General features: G+C 40.0%; 1 protein-coding gene across 1 annotated transcript in view; it reads left to right on the top strand.

Annotated features, from left to right (window-relative positions):
* Positions 1-5,151: 5,151 nt before the first annotated feature.
* Positions 5,152-18,495, top strand: part of RANBP3L (RAN binding protein 3 like) — a 29,815-nt gene continuing 16,471 nt past the window's right edge. Inside the window, exons 1-7 of the mRNA XM_030467265.1 lie at positions 5,152-5,407; positions 14,236-14,294; positions 14,558-14,594; positions 15,150-15,227; positions 16,187-16,261; positions 17,395-17,466; positions 18,111-18,235. Of these exons, the coding sequence (XP_030323125.1) occupies positions 5,152-5,407; positions 14,236-14,294; positions 14,558-14,594; positions 15,150-15,227; positions 16,187-16,261; positions 17,395-17,466; positions 18,111-18,235 (702 nt within the window). The remainder of the gene's footprint in view (positions 5,408-14,235; positions 14,295-14,557; positions 14,595-15,149; positions 15,228-16,186; positions 16,262-17,394; positions 17,467-18,110; positions 18,236-18,495) is intronic.

Genomic DNA, 18,495 nt, shown 5'->3' with positions numbered 1-18,495 from the left:
CCAAAACTGGCCCACAGGATTAAGATTTTAAACTTAGCCAAGTTAGCAATGCAAATTACAAATCCTTCCTAAGCTGTATTAGACACATCAATCAGGAGCAGAAAGTGTTCAGCATCTTCCAGTATGCAAATACTCTGTTGATTTATGTCTTTCTTCATCATATTAATCAGATTGTTCACTGAAAACTAAAGGCAATCCTTATGGCAGTTTGCATGTATATAAGCACAATTTAAAAAATCTGAATGTAAAAAAAATCCATAGATCACTATCTATGAACTCACATAAGAAGATATATCACCAATTTATTGGTATTCAGTTTATTATAATTTATTTATTTGGTGGAAATCAGTATGTAGTATATTTTAAAAAGCAGTTATGTCAAGAATTTAGGCATTTTTAAGTGTACAATAAGCCCACAACTTGATTCTTAGGATCAGACCGAGTATTACCATGCCTCAAATGCTAACTAAGAGATAGGGAGAGGAAGTAGAAAGAAATTATTAGTTTTACTGAGCAGAAATTAAAACCAGATTTCATAATAAGTAGTGTAGATGAATTGGAAAGCTGCCAACAATCCAGCAGCAGCATTTGCAACTTAGTTATTTATGTCAGTCAGCTGAGAGAAGACATTGAAGAAGTTGAGAAAGTCTTATACCCTACTATTATGTGACTAGTGACTAAACTGTCAAATACTTTGACTAATGACATTATCCTAATGACAAATTACTGTCTTGAAGTAAATACATACTATAGGATACTAAATTAACACTTTGATAACCTCAAAAAATTGAAGTTGTCTGACAGGGTACTCCTATTGGCTCTGAAACCACATTGGCTATGGCAGAAGAACTAGTTAGAAGGCTAGGTAGAAGGTAAAACTTCCTCTGCTATAGCAGGTACTAATCTGTTCAACAGTTTTCTTGCAAGGATTTTTCCAGCAATGGAGACCAGAGTTATACCAGTTATACCAGACCAGAGTTGGTAGTTGGAGCAGTTTGACTTTTTTCCTTTCTTCTTGTACAGGGTGATGGTTACTGCATCACAGAGTGCTTGGCCTCTGTGTTTCCATACTCCAGATGGGATTCCATCAATCCCAGCTGCCTTGCCAGTTTTCCGTTGCTGTATGGCCTTAAGAGTCTCTCTCAAAGTAGGGGCTATGTCCTACATTTGTTGTGTAATGTGCTGAATTGCTGAGCCTTGGACTACATGGCTGGCACTAAAGGGAGTCTGAAAATATTCAGACCAACGGTTCAGGATGGAGGTTTTATCTGTCAGAAGCATTTGGCCATCTGCACTGGGTAGGGGTTTTTGGACCTGGTATGTGGATCCATACACTCCTTTCAGTGCTTCATAGAGCCCTCTGTGGTCACCCCTAACTGTGCATAGTTCAGTATTTTCTGCTATGTTGATCCACCACTTGTTCTGGATGTCTCAAAGTTTCTGTTGGAGCTCACAGCCTGCAAGATGAAAGGCTGCTTTTCTTACATGGCAAGATGGCTGAGTGAGGTGTGCTTGGTGAGCGGTTCTCTTCTTTTTCAATAGTTCTTGGATCTCTTTGTTGTTTTCATCAAACCAGTCTTTGTTTTCTTGGAGGAGAACCCAGGGATTCTTCAGAGGACTGCAGGATGCTATTTTTAATGTTTTGCCAGAGCTCTTCAGGAGAGGGATCTATGGGCTGATCTAAAAGTCTAGATTGAAGATTTACCTAGAAGCTGTTTCTCACTGTATCTTTTTGAAGATCATCAACTTTGAGTCCTCCTTCTTGGGATGCCACCCATCTTAGGTTTGAGCTTAAAGTAGAGGGTAGGTTTGCATCTCACAAGGCAGTGGTCTGTGTGACATTCTGCACTGGGAATTGCTCGGGTATGACGGACATCACCAACATTTCTCTGGCACACTAAGGCATCATCAGTGAGGTGCCAGTGCTTGGATTGAAGATACATCCAGGTCATGTTCAGGCTGTCTTTCTATTGGAAGATAGTGTTGGTGATGGTGAGCTGCTGCTCACCACTAAATTCTAGCAGGAGAAGTCCATTGTCATTACAGTTTCCAACACCATGCTTGCCTAGTACTCCTTTCCAGGCTTCATAGTTCTTTCCTACTCTGGCACTGAAGTCACCAAGGATTATGATCTTATCACCTGCAGGAAACTTTTGGGTGAGGTGGCGCAGGTTGGTGTAGAATTTGACATTTTCTGCATGGTCAGCTTGGAGAGTTGGGGCATAAATACTGAAGAGAACATGCTGCTTGTTGTGTAGTGGAAGGCATAAGGAAGTAATGCAATCGGAATGACCCGTTGGCAAATTTTCGAGTTTGGAGGTGATGGAGTTTTTAATCACGAAGCCAACTCCTGAGAGGAGTCTTTTGGTTTTGTGTTTGCCTGACCAATAGAGTGTGTAGCTGGAACCATGTTCTTTAAGACTGCCTTCCTCATGAAGATGAACTTCACTGAGAGCAGCAATGTTATGTTAAGTTGTGACAGTTCATGAGCAATTACAGCAGAACAAGGCTCAGGACACCCACTTTCCACTGTGTTAAACATGTTTCTGATGTTCCAACATGCAACTGTCAATCTGACCACACCTTTAGAGGCAACTGTATGCCTTTGTCTCTTTATCTTTGTTCAACCACATCAGAAGATGCCCGTTGACCATCAGTCTCGAGCGACCTAAGTCCTTAGCCACCTGCCTGCAGGGTTGGGTCTGTGGCTTCCAGTGCACTTTTCCCCTGACATTTCGACCCCTGCCTGTCAATGCAGGGGCTGAACAGGTGTGGGTACACCCTTCGGGCCTGAGCTGTGGCTTTTTTAGGTGAGGTACAGTGTGCGACTCCTTAGGTTCATCTGCCAGGGCCCAGCAAGCTCAGACAGTGACAGTGAAGTCCTCAGGATGGAAGTTTAGTTAGAGTATCCTTCTCTTAGATGGGTGGCTAAACAAGCTCCATCTACCCAGGTTTGAAGTTAGAGCTGTCCTTCTCCTAGGATGGTTGCCTGATGGCCCACGGACACACTTTGTCTGACCCTAGAGTTGTGACCTGTCTGGCATGGGAGACCCTACTGGAGGCGTATGCCACCACCAGCAGAGCTCACAACCTCACAAGGACACGCAAGCTCCTCGCCAATGACAAGGGGATGCCCATGGAGGGGAGAGAGGGACAAAGAAGCTGCTGAAGGATTTGGAGCACAAGTCTTATGAGGAAGCAGGGTTGTTTAGCCTTGAGAAAAGGAGCCTGAGGGACGCTACACCACTCTCTACAACTACCTGAAAGGAGACTGTAGCCAGGTGAGTGTTGATCTCTTCTCCCAAGTCAAAATAAAAGACCAGGAGGAAATGGCCTCCAGCTGTGCTAGGGCAGGTTTAGATTGAAGAGTAGGAAAAATCACTTCACTGAGGGTTGTCAGGCACTGAAAGAGGCTGCCCAGGGAGGTAGTTGAGTCAACATCCCTGGGGGTATTTCAAAGATGTGATGTAGTGATTTGGTCCAAGGTTTAGTAGTGGACTTGTCACTAAGGGATTAATGGTTAGACTTGATGATATTGAAGGTTTTTTCCAATCTAAATGTTTCAGGATTCATGCCAACACACACTGTGGTTCTAATGTGCTAAAATTACTCAACATCTGCCTCCTCTTTGACTCCTTGCATCTTCTTCTGTGAAGCATCTGACACTGGCTGTGAGTTTGAACTAAGTAAGCCTAGAGACGGTGCTGATGAACTCACAAATTCCTGCCTCTTTGACCTGAATGAGTAGGATCAGAGGTAGTTTAACAGCAGGCCTGCAACGCAGTAACCTGAGACAGCTCCAGCTCGAACGGAAGAACTTGTTAATACGATTAGGTGATAGACAAAGACTGGGCTTTATAAATTTGTATGGTGCACCTGGAAGGAGCAGACTGTAAAATCTTTTTTGTTTATGACATTGCATTTGGTTCACTTCAGCATGGAAATGAGCATGGTGCTTGGCTTCTTTGCTCAATGTTTCATCTTTTTGAGAACAAAGGGTGACAGAAATCAATAGCGAGCACAGCAAGCACGATATCAAAGCAGCGAGCTGCTAAGAGACATCGAGAACTCCGTTAGAGTGGAAATTACACGAGGGAAAGTTCATGATGAAGTCGCCGACGTTTTTAACGCATCGGCGTTTTTAGGGGGCTTGGCTGTACTGGGTGCCTTTTTACACCACTGTGTCGCGACCGACCGAACAGCGGCCCGCCAGGGGGAACCGAGAGCCTCCCACAGAAGCCCCCGAAGTCCCCGGCCCGCGCCCGCAGTCCCCCGCACCCCGACTGCCTCAGCCCACGCCGCGAAAATCCGTCAATAGCCAGATGCCGGCCTTCTATCGCCCTTTCCCGGCGTGAAAGCGGTGGCGTACCACGGCGCCCAGCCCTCACAACCCTGCAGCATCCGTCCCCCCGGTGCCGCCGTGCAGCTGCTGGGATCATAAGCGGCGGCCGGCAGCGGAGCGGCGGCACAGCATCTACTGCAGCGTTGGGGCGGAGGGGCCCAGCGACAGGAACCGAAACAGCCCAGGCAGTGCTTCCCTTTGGCCGCCACGGCTGCCCCCGCGGAATCCCAGCGCTGCCCCGCTGCCTCAGCCGCCGGCGGGCACCACTAACCCGGCTCCTCATGCCCCGCTGCGCGGAGGGGGTCGCAAGCAGCCTCGACTCTCACCGCCCGCCACAGACCGCTGCGCCCAGCGGTGACCGAGGACACCCTTCCCCGCCTTCTCCCTGCCCACAGCCAGACCGGACGCTTCCCCGCCCTCCTATGTTAATACTCTGGCTTTACATATCCCCTCCCCACGGCCGGCCCCAGCTAAGGGCTCGGCCGGAGCTGTCATCCCACACCGGCGCACCCGCACTCGTCCAGGGGCTGCCGAAGCGGCTGCCGCTCGGCCCGGTGAAGCGCTGCCGGAGGGCGGCAACCCGAACGCCCCGGCCCGTCGGGCATTACGGGGCGGTGGGGGCAGCCAGGGCTGCGGGGCCTTTGCCGGACTGTCTGGTCCTCTGCGTAGGGGGAGGTGGCCTTGAAAGCCACTGATGATCTTAAATCCGAAGTTCTAGACCCAATTACGGCTTATATATATTAAATATACATATATAGGACCACACTTTATATATATATATATATAAAGATACTTCTGAGGACCTCACAATGAGGAACCAGACAATTCCTGCTTGCAAAGAGAATGTTTTATATACAGGTATACAGCGCTCCCGTGCAGGCTACGACTTTTCTGTCAGACCCAGGCACGGCGAGCTGGCTGAGCCAGGCCTCCCCAAAAGAAGAGACTGGGCCGGTGACCGCTGGGCTCTGCACCAAGCTGCTGGGCTGCAAGAACAGGGAGCCCGCAGGCCCTGCCCCTGTGCCTCTAGCAGCACCCTAAGTCCCACGGAGGAGAGTTGTACAGGTAGGTTTTGGGGTTTTTTTGGCTAGTATCCTTTGCCCGTCTCCTGTGTTTCCCCTCCACAGGGGTTTCTGGGGAATGGGATAAATGCAAAGAATGTGCTCAGCTGTGTTGTGGTTGATTCAAAACAAGAGCTTGGCCAGCTGTAATTACATTAATGCAAGTTTTTAGTGGTAATCTGCCAGCTATCTCCGATTCATATTGTAGTGGAAGGCACTACCAGATCATGTACATTTTGGGATTTACTTGCAGATCACCCCGAAGTGGTGTCAGTGTGTTTCTAGAAGTGGTGACTCCCATGTCACTTAAATCTTCTGCAGCTTTCCAAAATGCTGGGCCTGGCGGCAGGTGGGAACAGCTCTTGCTTTCCTGCCTGTTCCTGTCTTGCCCTGTGCACCTGGGCACCGAGGGAAAAACTGCTCTGGTCTAGCTCCTCAGAGAGATGCCTGGCTACAGAGGTAGAGAGCAAAACTGATTTTCTAGGTAGTGAGGAGGACCAAGGACTGAGAGTGATTTATGTGATTTATTTACTAACAATTTTCAATAGGATGTGTAAACAAACAAGTACTAATATTAAGGAGATTTTACAGGTGAGAGTGCCATCTTTTACCATGCAAGCTGATGCGTGAACCCAAGCCAGCAAAAGCACACATGCACTTTTAAGCTCTAAAACTAATGCTATGATTGATACAGTTTAGATTGCTTGGGCTAATTCAATGAGCCTTTCATTTTGTGCTTATTGTTGAGACATAGTCCAATTTACTGACATGCCTGAAGTTTTGAGTATGGGTGAACATTGATGTGTCGTAGCTTTATTACCTGTATGGTTTAATTTCTGCACATCCTCTCCCAAGTGTTATTTCCTTGCTACTTTCCAGGGATTTATGAAATTTAATATTTGTACAATGCCATGAAAATGGTAACGCTTTATATGCATATGAATTTTATTGCCATTGCATAGAGTGTTTTATAGGTTTTTATGGCAGATAAAAAATGCTAAGTGGTTGCATGTTGGAAGTTTCTGTGTTTACAAAATGATTTTTATTTACATTCTTTGGCACAGTTCTGCTGGTCTAGTGACACAGTTGCTTCTGTCACTGCTTCACTGCTAGAATTACGCTATAGTGATATTTTGTTCACTCCAGTGTTTGAAATAAAACCAGCCGGGTTTCATTTCTCTTGCAAACTCTGTTAAAATATGGTTGGACAGGGATGCCTATTTATGTCTTGCCCATGTAAAGATAAGCCCTGTTCTCTACAGGGATGAATGGGTGTGACATATGCGGTATTTCTAAACATTTGGCCACTCGTAGCTGAGTTTCCATTAATAAAGAGAAGTATGTTAATTTTTTAGTTTTGGTTTTTTTGTCATGCGTGTGGCATGCATGTGGGCATGCTATAAACTCACACTGGCAGCTACTTTTAGTAAATGGCATTTTTTGAGTGAAAGAACCCTTTCCTTACAGAAAAAGAAAACTGTATTTAGAATCTGTAGCATTGAGAAGGGAGTTTCAAGTGGGTGGAATACACCTGAAGAAGTTAGGACCTGAGTCTGTGCAGCTGTGCCTGAATGAAGAGTCCTTGCTCTCATAACGTCAGTGATAACAGTGAAATTATTTATGTGTGTTATGAACTATTTGTATGAGAAGGAAAGTTCAGAATTGGAGTCTTAATGGTACAAAAAAGTTGTCTTCTGACAAATTCTTCCGTTTTATTTTGCAGTAGTCATTTGGATTAACTTTTCCTTCCCTCTTTCTGAATTAGGTGAAACAGAAGCTCAGTTCACTGGTGATGTACTTTTCTCTGTTCCCCAAACCATGTATATAGGATGTGATCTACTAAGCAAAATACACTTTGTATTTAACACCGAGCCTTAGAACAGCGTGGAGTGCTGTTCAACAATGTCTTCGTGGGCTAACGTGCAGTCACATCTGTAGCAAACACAGCCAGGTGGCCAGATGTCTGTTGCTTGAGGTCTCTCTAGAAATAAAGTTCTCAACAGCATTGTTTTTAGAAAATTAAGAGCTTTTTCTAAAATTAATTTGTCAATATACTTGAAGTATTTTTTTTTTTTTGAGAATGCTCAAGCTATTTCTCTTCACACAATACTTCAGCATGGTTATGGACCAGCTATTTAAAACAATTTCTACTGAACTTTTTTGGAAAATCAGAATTCATGCGAACTTGTTGCAAATTTATTGATTCACTGGCACTCTTGAATAAAAGAGTATTCTAAAAGAAAAAAAGTCAATTAGCTTACATGTCTGGAATTACAACTAAGACTCTTGCAAATTTCTTACCTGTATAGCAACATGCATCTCTGGCACCTCTACATACGTAAAACTCTTCCGATTAGCATTGGAGAGTTGACCAGATTAGAATTTTATTTTACTTTATTTGACCCTGTTTTATTTTCCCATTTTGTTTTTAATGATTACCAATTAACAAAAAACTTCACCATGTCTGTATAATGGCTTTAAATGCAAATTAATTAACCAGTCTTAGTCTCACAATGCCTTAGAGAAAAAAAAATATTGCATGGAAATTTCAACTATCTTGTCAGATCTTAATTCTTAAAGGAGTTGTCATAGATAGCAAGTACTGAATATGCTTTACATGCAGAACTCAGAAGTGTGAAGTATGAGTATTTTGTAATTCATCCTACTGTATAATTTCACTATATGTATTTCTCTTCTGCCTGCTATTGCAGTTTTATTATCTGAAGTATGGGTAGTTTTCTGTGATTTTGCAGCATATTGCAAAAAAATTGGTTGCCTTAGTACATAGATGAGTTCTGATGCTCCTTGCCACAACAAGTTAACAGACATATCAACAGCTAGCATAGTCAAAATAATTTTGGGAGATTTTTGTTTTTGTTTTGAGGTTTTTTGTTTGTGTTTTTTTTAGTGGAACTGTACTAATTTTTGGAGCTATGTCTTCCACTTACATGCTAGTCCACTGATGCTTTATTTTTCTTCATGTACATGGCCACAAAACACCAGGCAGGACATTTTGTTTAAGTGGGTTTTAGTAATAATGATAGAGGCATAGTTCTCCCTTGTTTTTTGTTTTTGGCTTAGTGCTTTAGTAACACAAAGCTACCTCTGGGAATGTTGCAGCTACAGTCATAGTAAATCTACTTTTCTTTTCAACATCTTCCCCAATTATATGTTCCCAGTTGCATGTGAAACAAACAAAGCAGCAGTACTATGTGCAAGAATTTGTTGTTATTGCTTAACTTTATTTGGTTCAAGTTCTATGACTAGGGAACAAGCAATCCAAGATCTAGCATCAAAATGCAGAAGTGTTTCTGATTTTTTGTTTGCAAATTATAGTAGCAATATAGAAAGCTAGTGAAGTTCATGCTATAGCATAGTGAATGACAGAAACATGCTATTACTATGTCACAGCTTTAACTTTTCATAAGACAAAAATAAAATTTTATTATCGATTTTCATGTAGTAGTTTCTGTGTGTTGTGTAACTCCTGCTAGGATGTTGTGAGGGAAAGCTGGATGTGGCTAAGGTTTTGTAAGTGACATTACAAAGAGATTATACAATTTTATAGAATTTAATTCTGTGATATCTAGTAAAGAAGATTTTTAATTTTTTTTTAACTGTGTCAAGTAAAAATTGTAGGTTTGGAGTTAAAGTTTTCCTATGAGCTACAAAAACAAGGAGGTACAAGTTACTAGTTTAATTTAAGGAATTATGAGAAAAATACTATTTTTTGCAAGTCAGCTTTTGCTGTCAGCATTAAATCTTTCTTGCCAGTTATGAACTACTGGGTGAGGTTTTCTCGTGTTCTGTGTTTTATAACTAAGCCAATCTGAAATGTCTTACTGTGAGATTTGTAGTTATTTGTGAAGAGCTACACAAATAATGCATAGGCTGTGGGAACAGTAAAAGCTCTGACAAAATCCAGTGTACTGGTATTTGATCTTAATGAATTTCTCTGTATGAAACAACAACATTGAACAACAGGGACATGAGAATCCTGCCACCTGTGTCACCTGTGTCACCTAGCTGGTCAGTGACACCTTACAAACAAAAGGAATAACGACTTTTATCAGCTCTGTGGGGAAGTATTTAAAGTACGTTTTTTCAAATGGCTTTCAGTTAAGCCTAATTTTAAAATCTAATACAAAGCAGAACACCATGTAACATGTCTAATCTCACATTTTATAAGGTATTAGGATAATTTACTCAAAAAGTAGTTTCTGCTTTCTTTTTCGTGGATTGACTAATCCCTGAAGAAGTTATTCTCTAGTCACTGAGCAGGAATTAAAAAGTGTAGGTGATGCTGCATACCTCTGACACCACAGAAAGCCTAATTCCTTGGCTACTCAGTTTTGTAACAAGCCAGAGAGGACAAAGAGTATCGCTAACCAATTACGTGATTTAAAAGGAACAAAAATTTGAATGAGAAAATCAGTTTATGTACATCCTTTCTATGATCATGTACATTGCTAGGACTGGAGGAGAAAAATATTATTCACATCTAAGAAACTGTAATTGTTTCCAAACGCTGATGCCTGCATTCTTACATTTTAATGCATATATAAAATTAGTTTTATTTTTAGATTTGATGGACACTCACAACTTTCACTGGAGCCAGCTATCCTGAGTGATATAAAACCCTCTACTGTTACAGATGTAGGTTCCTAACTTTATATACAAAATAGGAAAGTATTTGGTATTAATATGAATTTAAATGTTTTCAGACTTCTGGCAAGCTCGGTAACGAAGAAGATGCAACAGAATTTATTTTCTTCTGAATCTGAAAATGTAAAAATGAACTGCTCAAAAAATTCAGAAGTAAAAACCTTCTATTGAGGTCATGTTAATAATTTAACCTCTTAAAAATTTGAGGGTTTTTTGCTTCACTTTAGGAGGCATAGAGCCACACTACTGTCAGCTAATTTTGACATATGACTTCAGGCATATGACTGCCTGAAGACTGGAGAAAGAGTTGGGCTTATATTTTCTCCATATGTTCTTCTACGGCTAAGAAATATTTATATCTTCTCTGGGCAAGCTGGAGTAATAATTATAAATCATTTTTTCAAAACAATCATCATCCTGACTATTTCTTAATGTGTAAATTTTGTGAAGTTTCTATAGGTTTAGGAAAAGCAACAGTAATAAACATGAAGAGTGGAATGTCACAGCAACAGCTGAAGGTTCTCTACACTTCACATACAATGCTGGCTTTTGGTATAAAAGCAAAGCTAGTGGAATCAATTTTATGTTATTTCTCATATGTCATTCTGACTAGTGCTTATTAGGCTTAGGCTGCTAGCAGAAAGCTCTTGTTTTTCCCAAAGCAACTTTCTGCAGCATTTTCTTTCAAATGGAACTCTATAGTTGCAGTCTCATCTCAGCATATGAATGACCATAATTTGCCAATTGCCAGCAGGTACAGTGCCAGGCATGTTGTCAAGCAGAATGATGGAGTTAGGGATGCCCACACAGGATGAGGAGAGCAGAGAAGACACCAGGCCTGAGACCCATGTGCCCTCTGTGTTGGTCAGAGCTTCTGCAAAGGATAGGAGGGAGGCTGGAGAGGCTGTGCAGTTTCAACCTTAAACAAGGGAAATGGACATTCTCAATGTGGCAAGGGATTATTTTGGACTCTGAATGGAGCAAAAGTTGGACCAAGTTCTTTCTAATTCAGCAGCTTCAGGGAAACCTTAGTAAGGAAAAGAGAGCCCAGTCTGTGATGATAATTTATGGGCGGGCAGGCAGGTTCTGCATCTGGACACTTGGCTGAGGTTTGTGGATTATTCCAGTCCCTGAAGCCAGAGCAGCCCATTTGGCAAGTGTTTCTGCTAACTTTTCGAACAGCCTCTTTTATCCACAAGTACCAAGCTGCTGAGGACTGGAGCAGCCCAGTCTTAACCAGGTTTCAGCCACCCTGTGTTTGTCCATGTCCTGTTGGTGATGGGAAGGAGAGGAAGTTCTAGGCCACCCCATTCCCTTCCAGCCACGTTTGTGTGCCCCAACCTTGGCTGCTGCTGCCTCTTCCCTGGACCAGTCCAGCATCTCCTGGCTGGGTGCCCACACTGCTGCCAGGAGAGGAGAATGGAGAAGGGCTTCTCCTCTCCCAGCACACAGCCACCCCCCCAGCAGCAGCAACCTCAGTGCAAAACAAGGAGGACAAACACAAAGGTGCTCACCAGTGTTAAAATCAGCATGTTGGCACGATTGTGGTGAGCCTTTTGTTAAATACACAAGAAATCCTGAGTTTCCTTTTCTGACCTCTTTTTCAGGGGTCAGCTGCAGATATTTTGTGCTTGCATATCTGAGAAGTTGCAAATTTAATTCAAAATTAATGCATAACATATGTTGTTAACACAAATGTATATTTAAAATTCTTATGAGTGGCCTGACTAAGGAGTGAAGGTGTAACTGATGAGTTGTGAAATACTCTTCAACACTTAGGAAAGATTTTATTTATTTGGGTAGAAACCATATAGAACCATAAAAGCGATAAATAACTGTGCCAGCATCAGCAACCTCTAAATCTACTGGTGGCAAGAAAATTTTCACTTTGGCTAAAAAGCAGCTCCTGGGATACATCTTTTATATTTACTGCAATATCAAAAGCATATTTGTCTTTAAAGAGGTACCATTATAACCTTACTTAAACTGTTTCTGTTGGTAATCAACCAGTTAGAACTTTTTTTCTCCAGGAACTTCTGGGTTTTAAACTATTACTGGAATTTTGTTATTTAAATTGTAGTGAACGTTTCTAATTCCTTTGAATTCCCTACAGCCTCTTAGCAAAAGCAGAAGTTAACTCTGTGTCTTAACTCAAGGGTGTTCCTTTTTTCAGAAGAATTTACTCCTTACTAATTCCAAGTTTTAAATGTAACTTCAAAAATACTGCTTCCTAGTTTTGAGAAGTGCAGAAAGGGTGTGTAGTCATGCTTTAAATTATGGATTTTTTCAAGAAGAATAAAAGTTTTTTTGGATTTTTTTGCTTTATTTTTAGTATTACTATTGAGACAGGAAAAAAGCCTGTTATATTGAATAAATCACAGTTGAGTGAAATACTATTGTTTGTGTGTGCCACTCCCCTCTAGTGAATTGAAGTGGAATTGCTACATCTCATGCCACGCCATGAACCCTTTGCTACAGCAGGATTATGGAAATTTTATTCAATTTTCAGTGCCTGAGGATTGTCTTTTTTGGAGTTCAACAGTGTGGGGGGTTTTATGTGCTGGTTTTGTTTGGGTTTTTTTTTTCCTATTAAGAACAAACCAGGCCTTCATTTTAAAGCATGTCAGGGTTGCAGAACTCAGTCCTTTACACACACATACTGCCTAAGAAAATACAAAATTGACTTCAACAACAGTGAAACTGTATTAAATTTCTGCTTAGTCTGTATATCGTTAGATTTGACCACTCATTTCATGCTTCCTGCCCCAGTTTCCATACACATGGCTTTATTTTAATGCTTACTTAATTCTTGATTTTTGAATATGTACTTATTTGGTAATTTTAAAGCCTCCACAATAAGTTGACATTTGCTTTATTAAACCCTTAAGTAACTGATTCCAAGCCTAGAGTTCACTGATAGGTGTTCCAGACAAAATAAAACTATCAATCTGTATATTTTCAAATGGACATTTTTATTGGAATATTCTAATATAAAACAGAAGACGCCAGTGTTATAAAAATGGTGTGTAGGAGATAAATATTCTGTCACATGTCAGTTGAGAAGGTATAGAGCATGGGATTTCTCTGGCCAACAGCCTGTCATACAGCTCAGCAGTGACCCTGCTCTGTCTGTGCTTGTCAGCAGTGGAGAGACATGCATGCGTTCAGGTCTCCACTTACATCCTAACATATGCAACTAAAAGATGGTCATATTCAGAATGTGGTTGTTTCTGTTGACTGCAAGTTGAAGACATCTTGGTCTAGCATGAGGAGAACCATCTATATGATAGTCTAAAGCTATCTGTTTGTTTCCATTCTTTTATTGGCAGAATAGGTGTGTCATTAATTGGTGTTATAGGATGAAAACAACTTCGGCTTTCACACCAGCAAGCAAAGTCAGTCTTTTAGAGGTGCACAGGCTGAGAAGGGCCCATCAAAGTAAGCAGCACAAAGAAGTCCTATAAGATGTAGAAGCATAGACCCCTAAATCAACATGAAGTTTGATGTGATGTGAGGCAACTCTATGCTGAAATATATTTCATTTAAAAAAAAAACAAGACAAAAAAAACCCCAAAAACTGTGCATCCAAAGTTATTCTCACTCATATGTAAGAAGTGCAGAGGTATGCCAAAGAGTAGAATTTGCTCTATGGAGCTTCATATGTTTATATATCATACTGATGCATTAAAACTTACACTAAGCTTAAATGAAGCCTAAAGAATGGGAAGCATGAGTGTAGTGGGGCCAACTGCAACAATTTGCCTTGCTTTTCTTTTGGGATAATTTTGCCTTTCATATCCTTGCACTTTTCTGAGAACCAAGCCTGCAGTTCACCCTTATTCTTCAAGGGTGACAGATGTTGTTTGTAAAGGCTTAAAGCACTTGTTTTTTTCTTTTTAACTTAAAGAAGTGTAAAAAAAACTATGAAGCCATGTTTTGTGGTATCTAGTTAGTCAGAACTCACACTGGGATTTGTGGACTCTAGTGGGATTTGTGGACTCTACTGGGGTTTTTTATTTATGGACTGTGCTGTATATCACTGCAGCTCTATTACTTTTTCCTTTGTAACACAAGGATAAAGTTCTGTTTGTTATTGCACAGCACTTTGCAAACTCTGGTTGAGATGTGATACTACAAAGCTTTTAATAAAAATGTTCTTTTTTCCAGAGAGGTCAGTGCTTGCACAGCCAACATTTGTTTTTCAGAAGAAGGACTGTCTTTTGAAGGTAAAGAGCTGCTTTTTTTTTTTTCTCTCTCTTTTTTTTTTTTTTTTTTAAATAATTGATTTATCATGCTGGGAAATGGATAGGCAAGCACTAATGAAAGATTTTTGCCTAGATTAGAATTTGTAATAAGAGAAAATAAATGAGAAAAAGTGGAAACTAGAAACAAGACTGCTTTTAAAGTATATATGCTGGGTTTGTATCCTGGCATAGGAAATGGCTGTTATGTTTTCCTTGACCTTTCCACTCCTGTATTTTTTTCCCAGCGGCCTGCAGAAGACCCAATTCACAACACTGGAAATGGTAATAACCACATCCTTGAAGCAGTATGATAATACACTGGTTTATTCACAGGTCTGACTATTGCCTGTGAAAATAGTGTTGGGACTCCTATTTTATATGAGTGGGGACAAATCCCTGTCAGTAGACTAAAACTATGTGGATTGTAGAGCTGCCTACTATGTCACATTATATATGTCCCCCTCCTATTTAAGAATTCTTCCATCTTACCTCTCATGTACTAGGAAACCAAAGTCCAGAAGCTCTGAAAAGTGGCCAAGTATATAATCAGCTGTATGAGTTCCTTTTGTATTATTATTATTAAACCTTCTGAGCCTGTGGGCTCTGAACTTATTCAAAGGGCCTGATTTATGTTCCCTGAACTTAATAGAAACAATGAAGACTCCCTGAAGCTTTATTCTTGGTGTTTCCAAATCTTACATCCTCTTAGGTAATGCCTTAAAGCTGTTGCTGTAATTCCTAGAATTTGTGGTGTTCAGGTTTAATTACCTGTCACAACTCGTGCTGAACTCTCCTGCCAGTCTGTCCCTGCAGAACATTATATTTACTTTTCTCTAGATCTCATTAGTTGTTCCAGAAAGCGAGCAAGATCATCATCTTTTACTTTCCAGAAGTCTGACTCTCAGGCTATCACAGGTATGAGATTTATCTCGAGTCATATTCTAATTGCTATAGTTCTGTAGTCTCATCTGGTAAAGAAGAAAAGCAATTTTTCTGTCCGAGAAACTTTTCTGCACTTTAGAAATGCTGCAAGTCATGAAAATTTAAACATTGATATAAGCTTTCTGGCAATTTCCAGTAAATAACTTTTTAAGTAAAAATATTAGTTTTCCATACTTAAGTTAATATTATATAAAGTAGTGAAAAATCTGTATATTTCATATAACTTCCTTCAATAGCTCATGAAGTCAAGGGAGGAGGAGGGCTGGAAAGGAATGAGATTCTCTGGTTTGTAGAAGAGAACAGTGTTCACTGGGAAATCCTTCAATCCAGCTAACAGCTGATCTGGGAAACTTTTTAAGGACTGTGTATTTTTTCCATGAGAAATGCACACAAGTCTCTGAGGCTACCATTCTGATCTGTTTTTTATAGGATTAATTTAACAGATGGATGGGATCACAAAGTTATTTCTGACTTCAGGAATTAATATGTGTGCACTACATTTTGTTTATCTAGTCCTGATATTCCCGAATGTGGCTAAGAGGATTTAAGATAAGTTTGTTTTACTTTGAAAATTATGCTGAGATAATGCACAGAAAACCATAGATTTGATACAATTTTTAGGATATGTCTGTAACTAAATATAAAGCCGGGTGAGGAGAAAGCTTGAGTATTTGCCCTCTTGATTGTCTGGTTCTGTTTTGAACCTCTCCAACTGGCTGTCTCTGAGACAGAACTGTTACACTGTGGCTTGGCCCCAGAAAACTCTCTGTATCAGCAGTATAGGCTGATAATTTTAGCAGTCTACTTCAGAAAGCTGATAGCAGATAAGAATTTATTCTAATGCCAATGAAGGCATGATATGAATTAACTAACCTGGAAATTAATGGTTATTTTGCTCCTAATGAATGATAATTTCTGTCTCTTTCTTCCAGATACAACTCTTACTCAGAAAAGAGGGAGAGCATCTTCTTTCACCATCCTTCCTACCTTCCCTCCCTCCCAGCCAGGTAATTAAAGAATAAATTTTAAAAATACCTGCATTATTCTTTTAAAATGAAGAGATGCACACGAATGCTTTTCTGCAGGGCATAGCTGGAATGTGTTGGACTAAGCTGATATTTGGATAAGAGAAAGGAATGTTTTAGGAGGAGGACTGGCAGTTCAATAGAAACGGTTTTATGCGTTTGTTGTTAGGGAATCCTGCAATGCTTGGGAGGAATTTGAATAACTTTGAATAACATAACTATGCATTTATACAGTGTAGTACAAATTGTACTTGATAAAACCGAATGGAATTACAGTGATTACATTAATTGGTTTATATGCAATTTAATGGTGATTGTTCCTGTGGGAGTATAGTTTTCGATCCTAGGAGCCTTTCTTCTACCTAACCAGTGACCCTGGTTAGACTAACCAGTGACACTCATGACTAATGGGATCAATGAAGTTCTCTTAAATCCTAGTTTATGTTTCTTACGAGAGACAGGTCTTTGACATACAGTGGCATAAAGTGTTTCTAAGCAATATTAAGAGGACACAACATGGTCAAAACAACAAAGCATACTCTTCTTGCAGTGAAAAAGTAGTGATAATGTATAGAGTGTCAGTTGTGTCATTTTACAGGATGTGGTAGGTGGTTGCCATCACTTTGTGGCTGATGTTTGGTATCTTTATTAAAACAGTGAAAACATCAGTAGTGCGTTGCCATCAACATAATAAAGTTGTGAAAGCCTTTTTGCCAGAACAGGGCACAGCACCCTTATTTATTCCCATGTTCTTTGGTTTCATTTACTGATGTTAAAAATTCCTAAAACTGGACCAGATAGTATTGCCATTTCAATAGTTTTTGCAAGCCAGAAGCACCTGGTTTGTGAAGTCAGAGGAGGATTTTATGAATTAATGTTACCATCAAAAAGACTTCGGTCTCTAACATAGCCAAAAGACCAGTGGTGCTTTCTGTGGTTAAGTCTTCCCATCTGTAAAATGAAGACAGTAACAGTTACCTCAGAGATTTTGTTTAGGTGAATAGTTTGGAATATTGCTTAAGTACCATCAAAATGGGGAGGGGTTACAGAAACATTAATTAATAATTGAAATGAGTGAATACTCATTATTAAAGTTTAAATTTCTTGTTCTGTAGTAAACAATAACAACATATTCATGACCTCAGCTCTTCAAAGAAAACCTGACTTGATCAGAAGTACAAAAGAAGGTAACTGTCATTGCAGTATTTGTTCACTGTAGTTCCAGAAAAATATTCTTAACAGTCACAGAAGACATAAAAATGACATTTTTCTATGCTGAGTGATGTTATAAATAATTATTTATGAGATCCATAAGTTGTTTGACAGTGTAAATATGCTGTGAACTCTGTCCTGAGCCTCTGCTCTGACTGCTTAATTCATGACTGAACTAAATATAACTTCGAATAGAGAAATTCCACATTTCTAACTGAATAACTCTGCTCCTGGAGAAAGCAAGGAAGAACCTTCATGGTAGCTGCAGCTGGAGGATTAAATGCAACATTCCAGAAGACAGCTCTAACATAAATCAGTAAATATAAGTATATATAAAGATATATATTTTAAAACATGAATAGAAATACATTTTATAAATAACTGTATTTTTTTTTGCATACAATGCATTGCTTTTTTAGTCTGATAGGATAACAGGGGTTGATGTAACTGCGAAGTTGTGTATTCTAGAAGGGATTACAATTTTTCACAGTATTTAGTAATTAAACAATAATAAATGTTTTTTAAATATGCTTTGAAACTTTCAGTTAAAGAGGCATAGCTGTGAAATACATATAAAGAAAAAGTTTCTGTTTAAGTATTTTGTCTTTGTGTTTGCAAGGATCCTTGTCACAAAATCAATTGTGGAGTGTTATCAGACCTGCCATTTTGCAACCCCCACAAACCCTGACCTGTCCTGAAAATCCTGTAGTACCTCTAGCAACTAAGAAAGAAACACGTACAAAGGTAAAAAGAAGTGTAATTTTGGTGGCTAATATGTTTACAGCTCTGACTAAAAAAATCAACCGACCAGCCAACCAAAGACAAGACAGTGCTGTCTTAAAGCAGTTAATTACTCCAGTGTATAATTTTCAAGAAATTGCCATATGGGTTTCAGTGGAATTGATGGATCACTGTCTCGTGTGAATTGTCAAGCTCTAACTGATGATGTTTGAAAAAAACATTTCTGCAGGCTGTCTCAACTTCCAGATATCAGCGTTCTGTGA

This window comes from Calypte anna, chromosome Z (genome assembly GCF_003957555.1).
Source record: "Calypte anna isolate BGI_N300 chromosome Z, bCalAnn1_v1.p, whole genome shotgun sequence".
NCBI classification, from domain to species: Eukaryota; Metazoa; Chordata; class Aves; order Apodiformes; family Trochilidae; genus Calypte; species Calypte anna.
The sequence above is the reverse complement of the archived record's forward strand: the minus strand, read 5'-3'. Positions and strand labels throughout refer to the sequence as shown.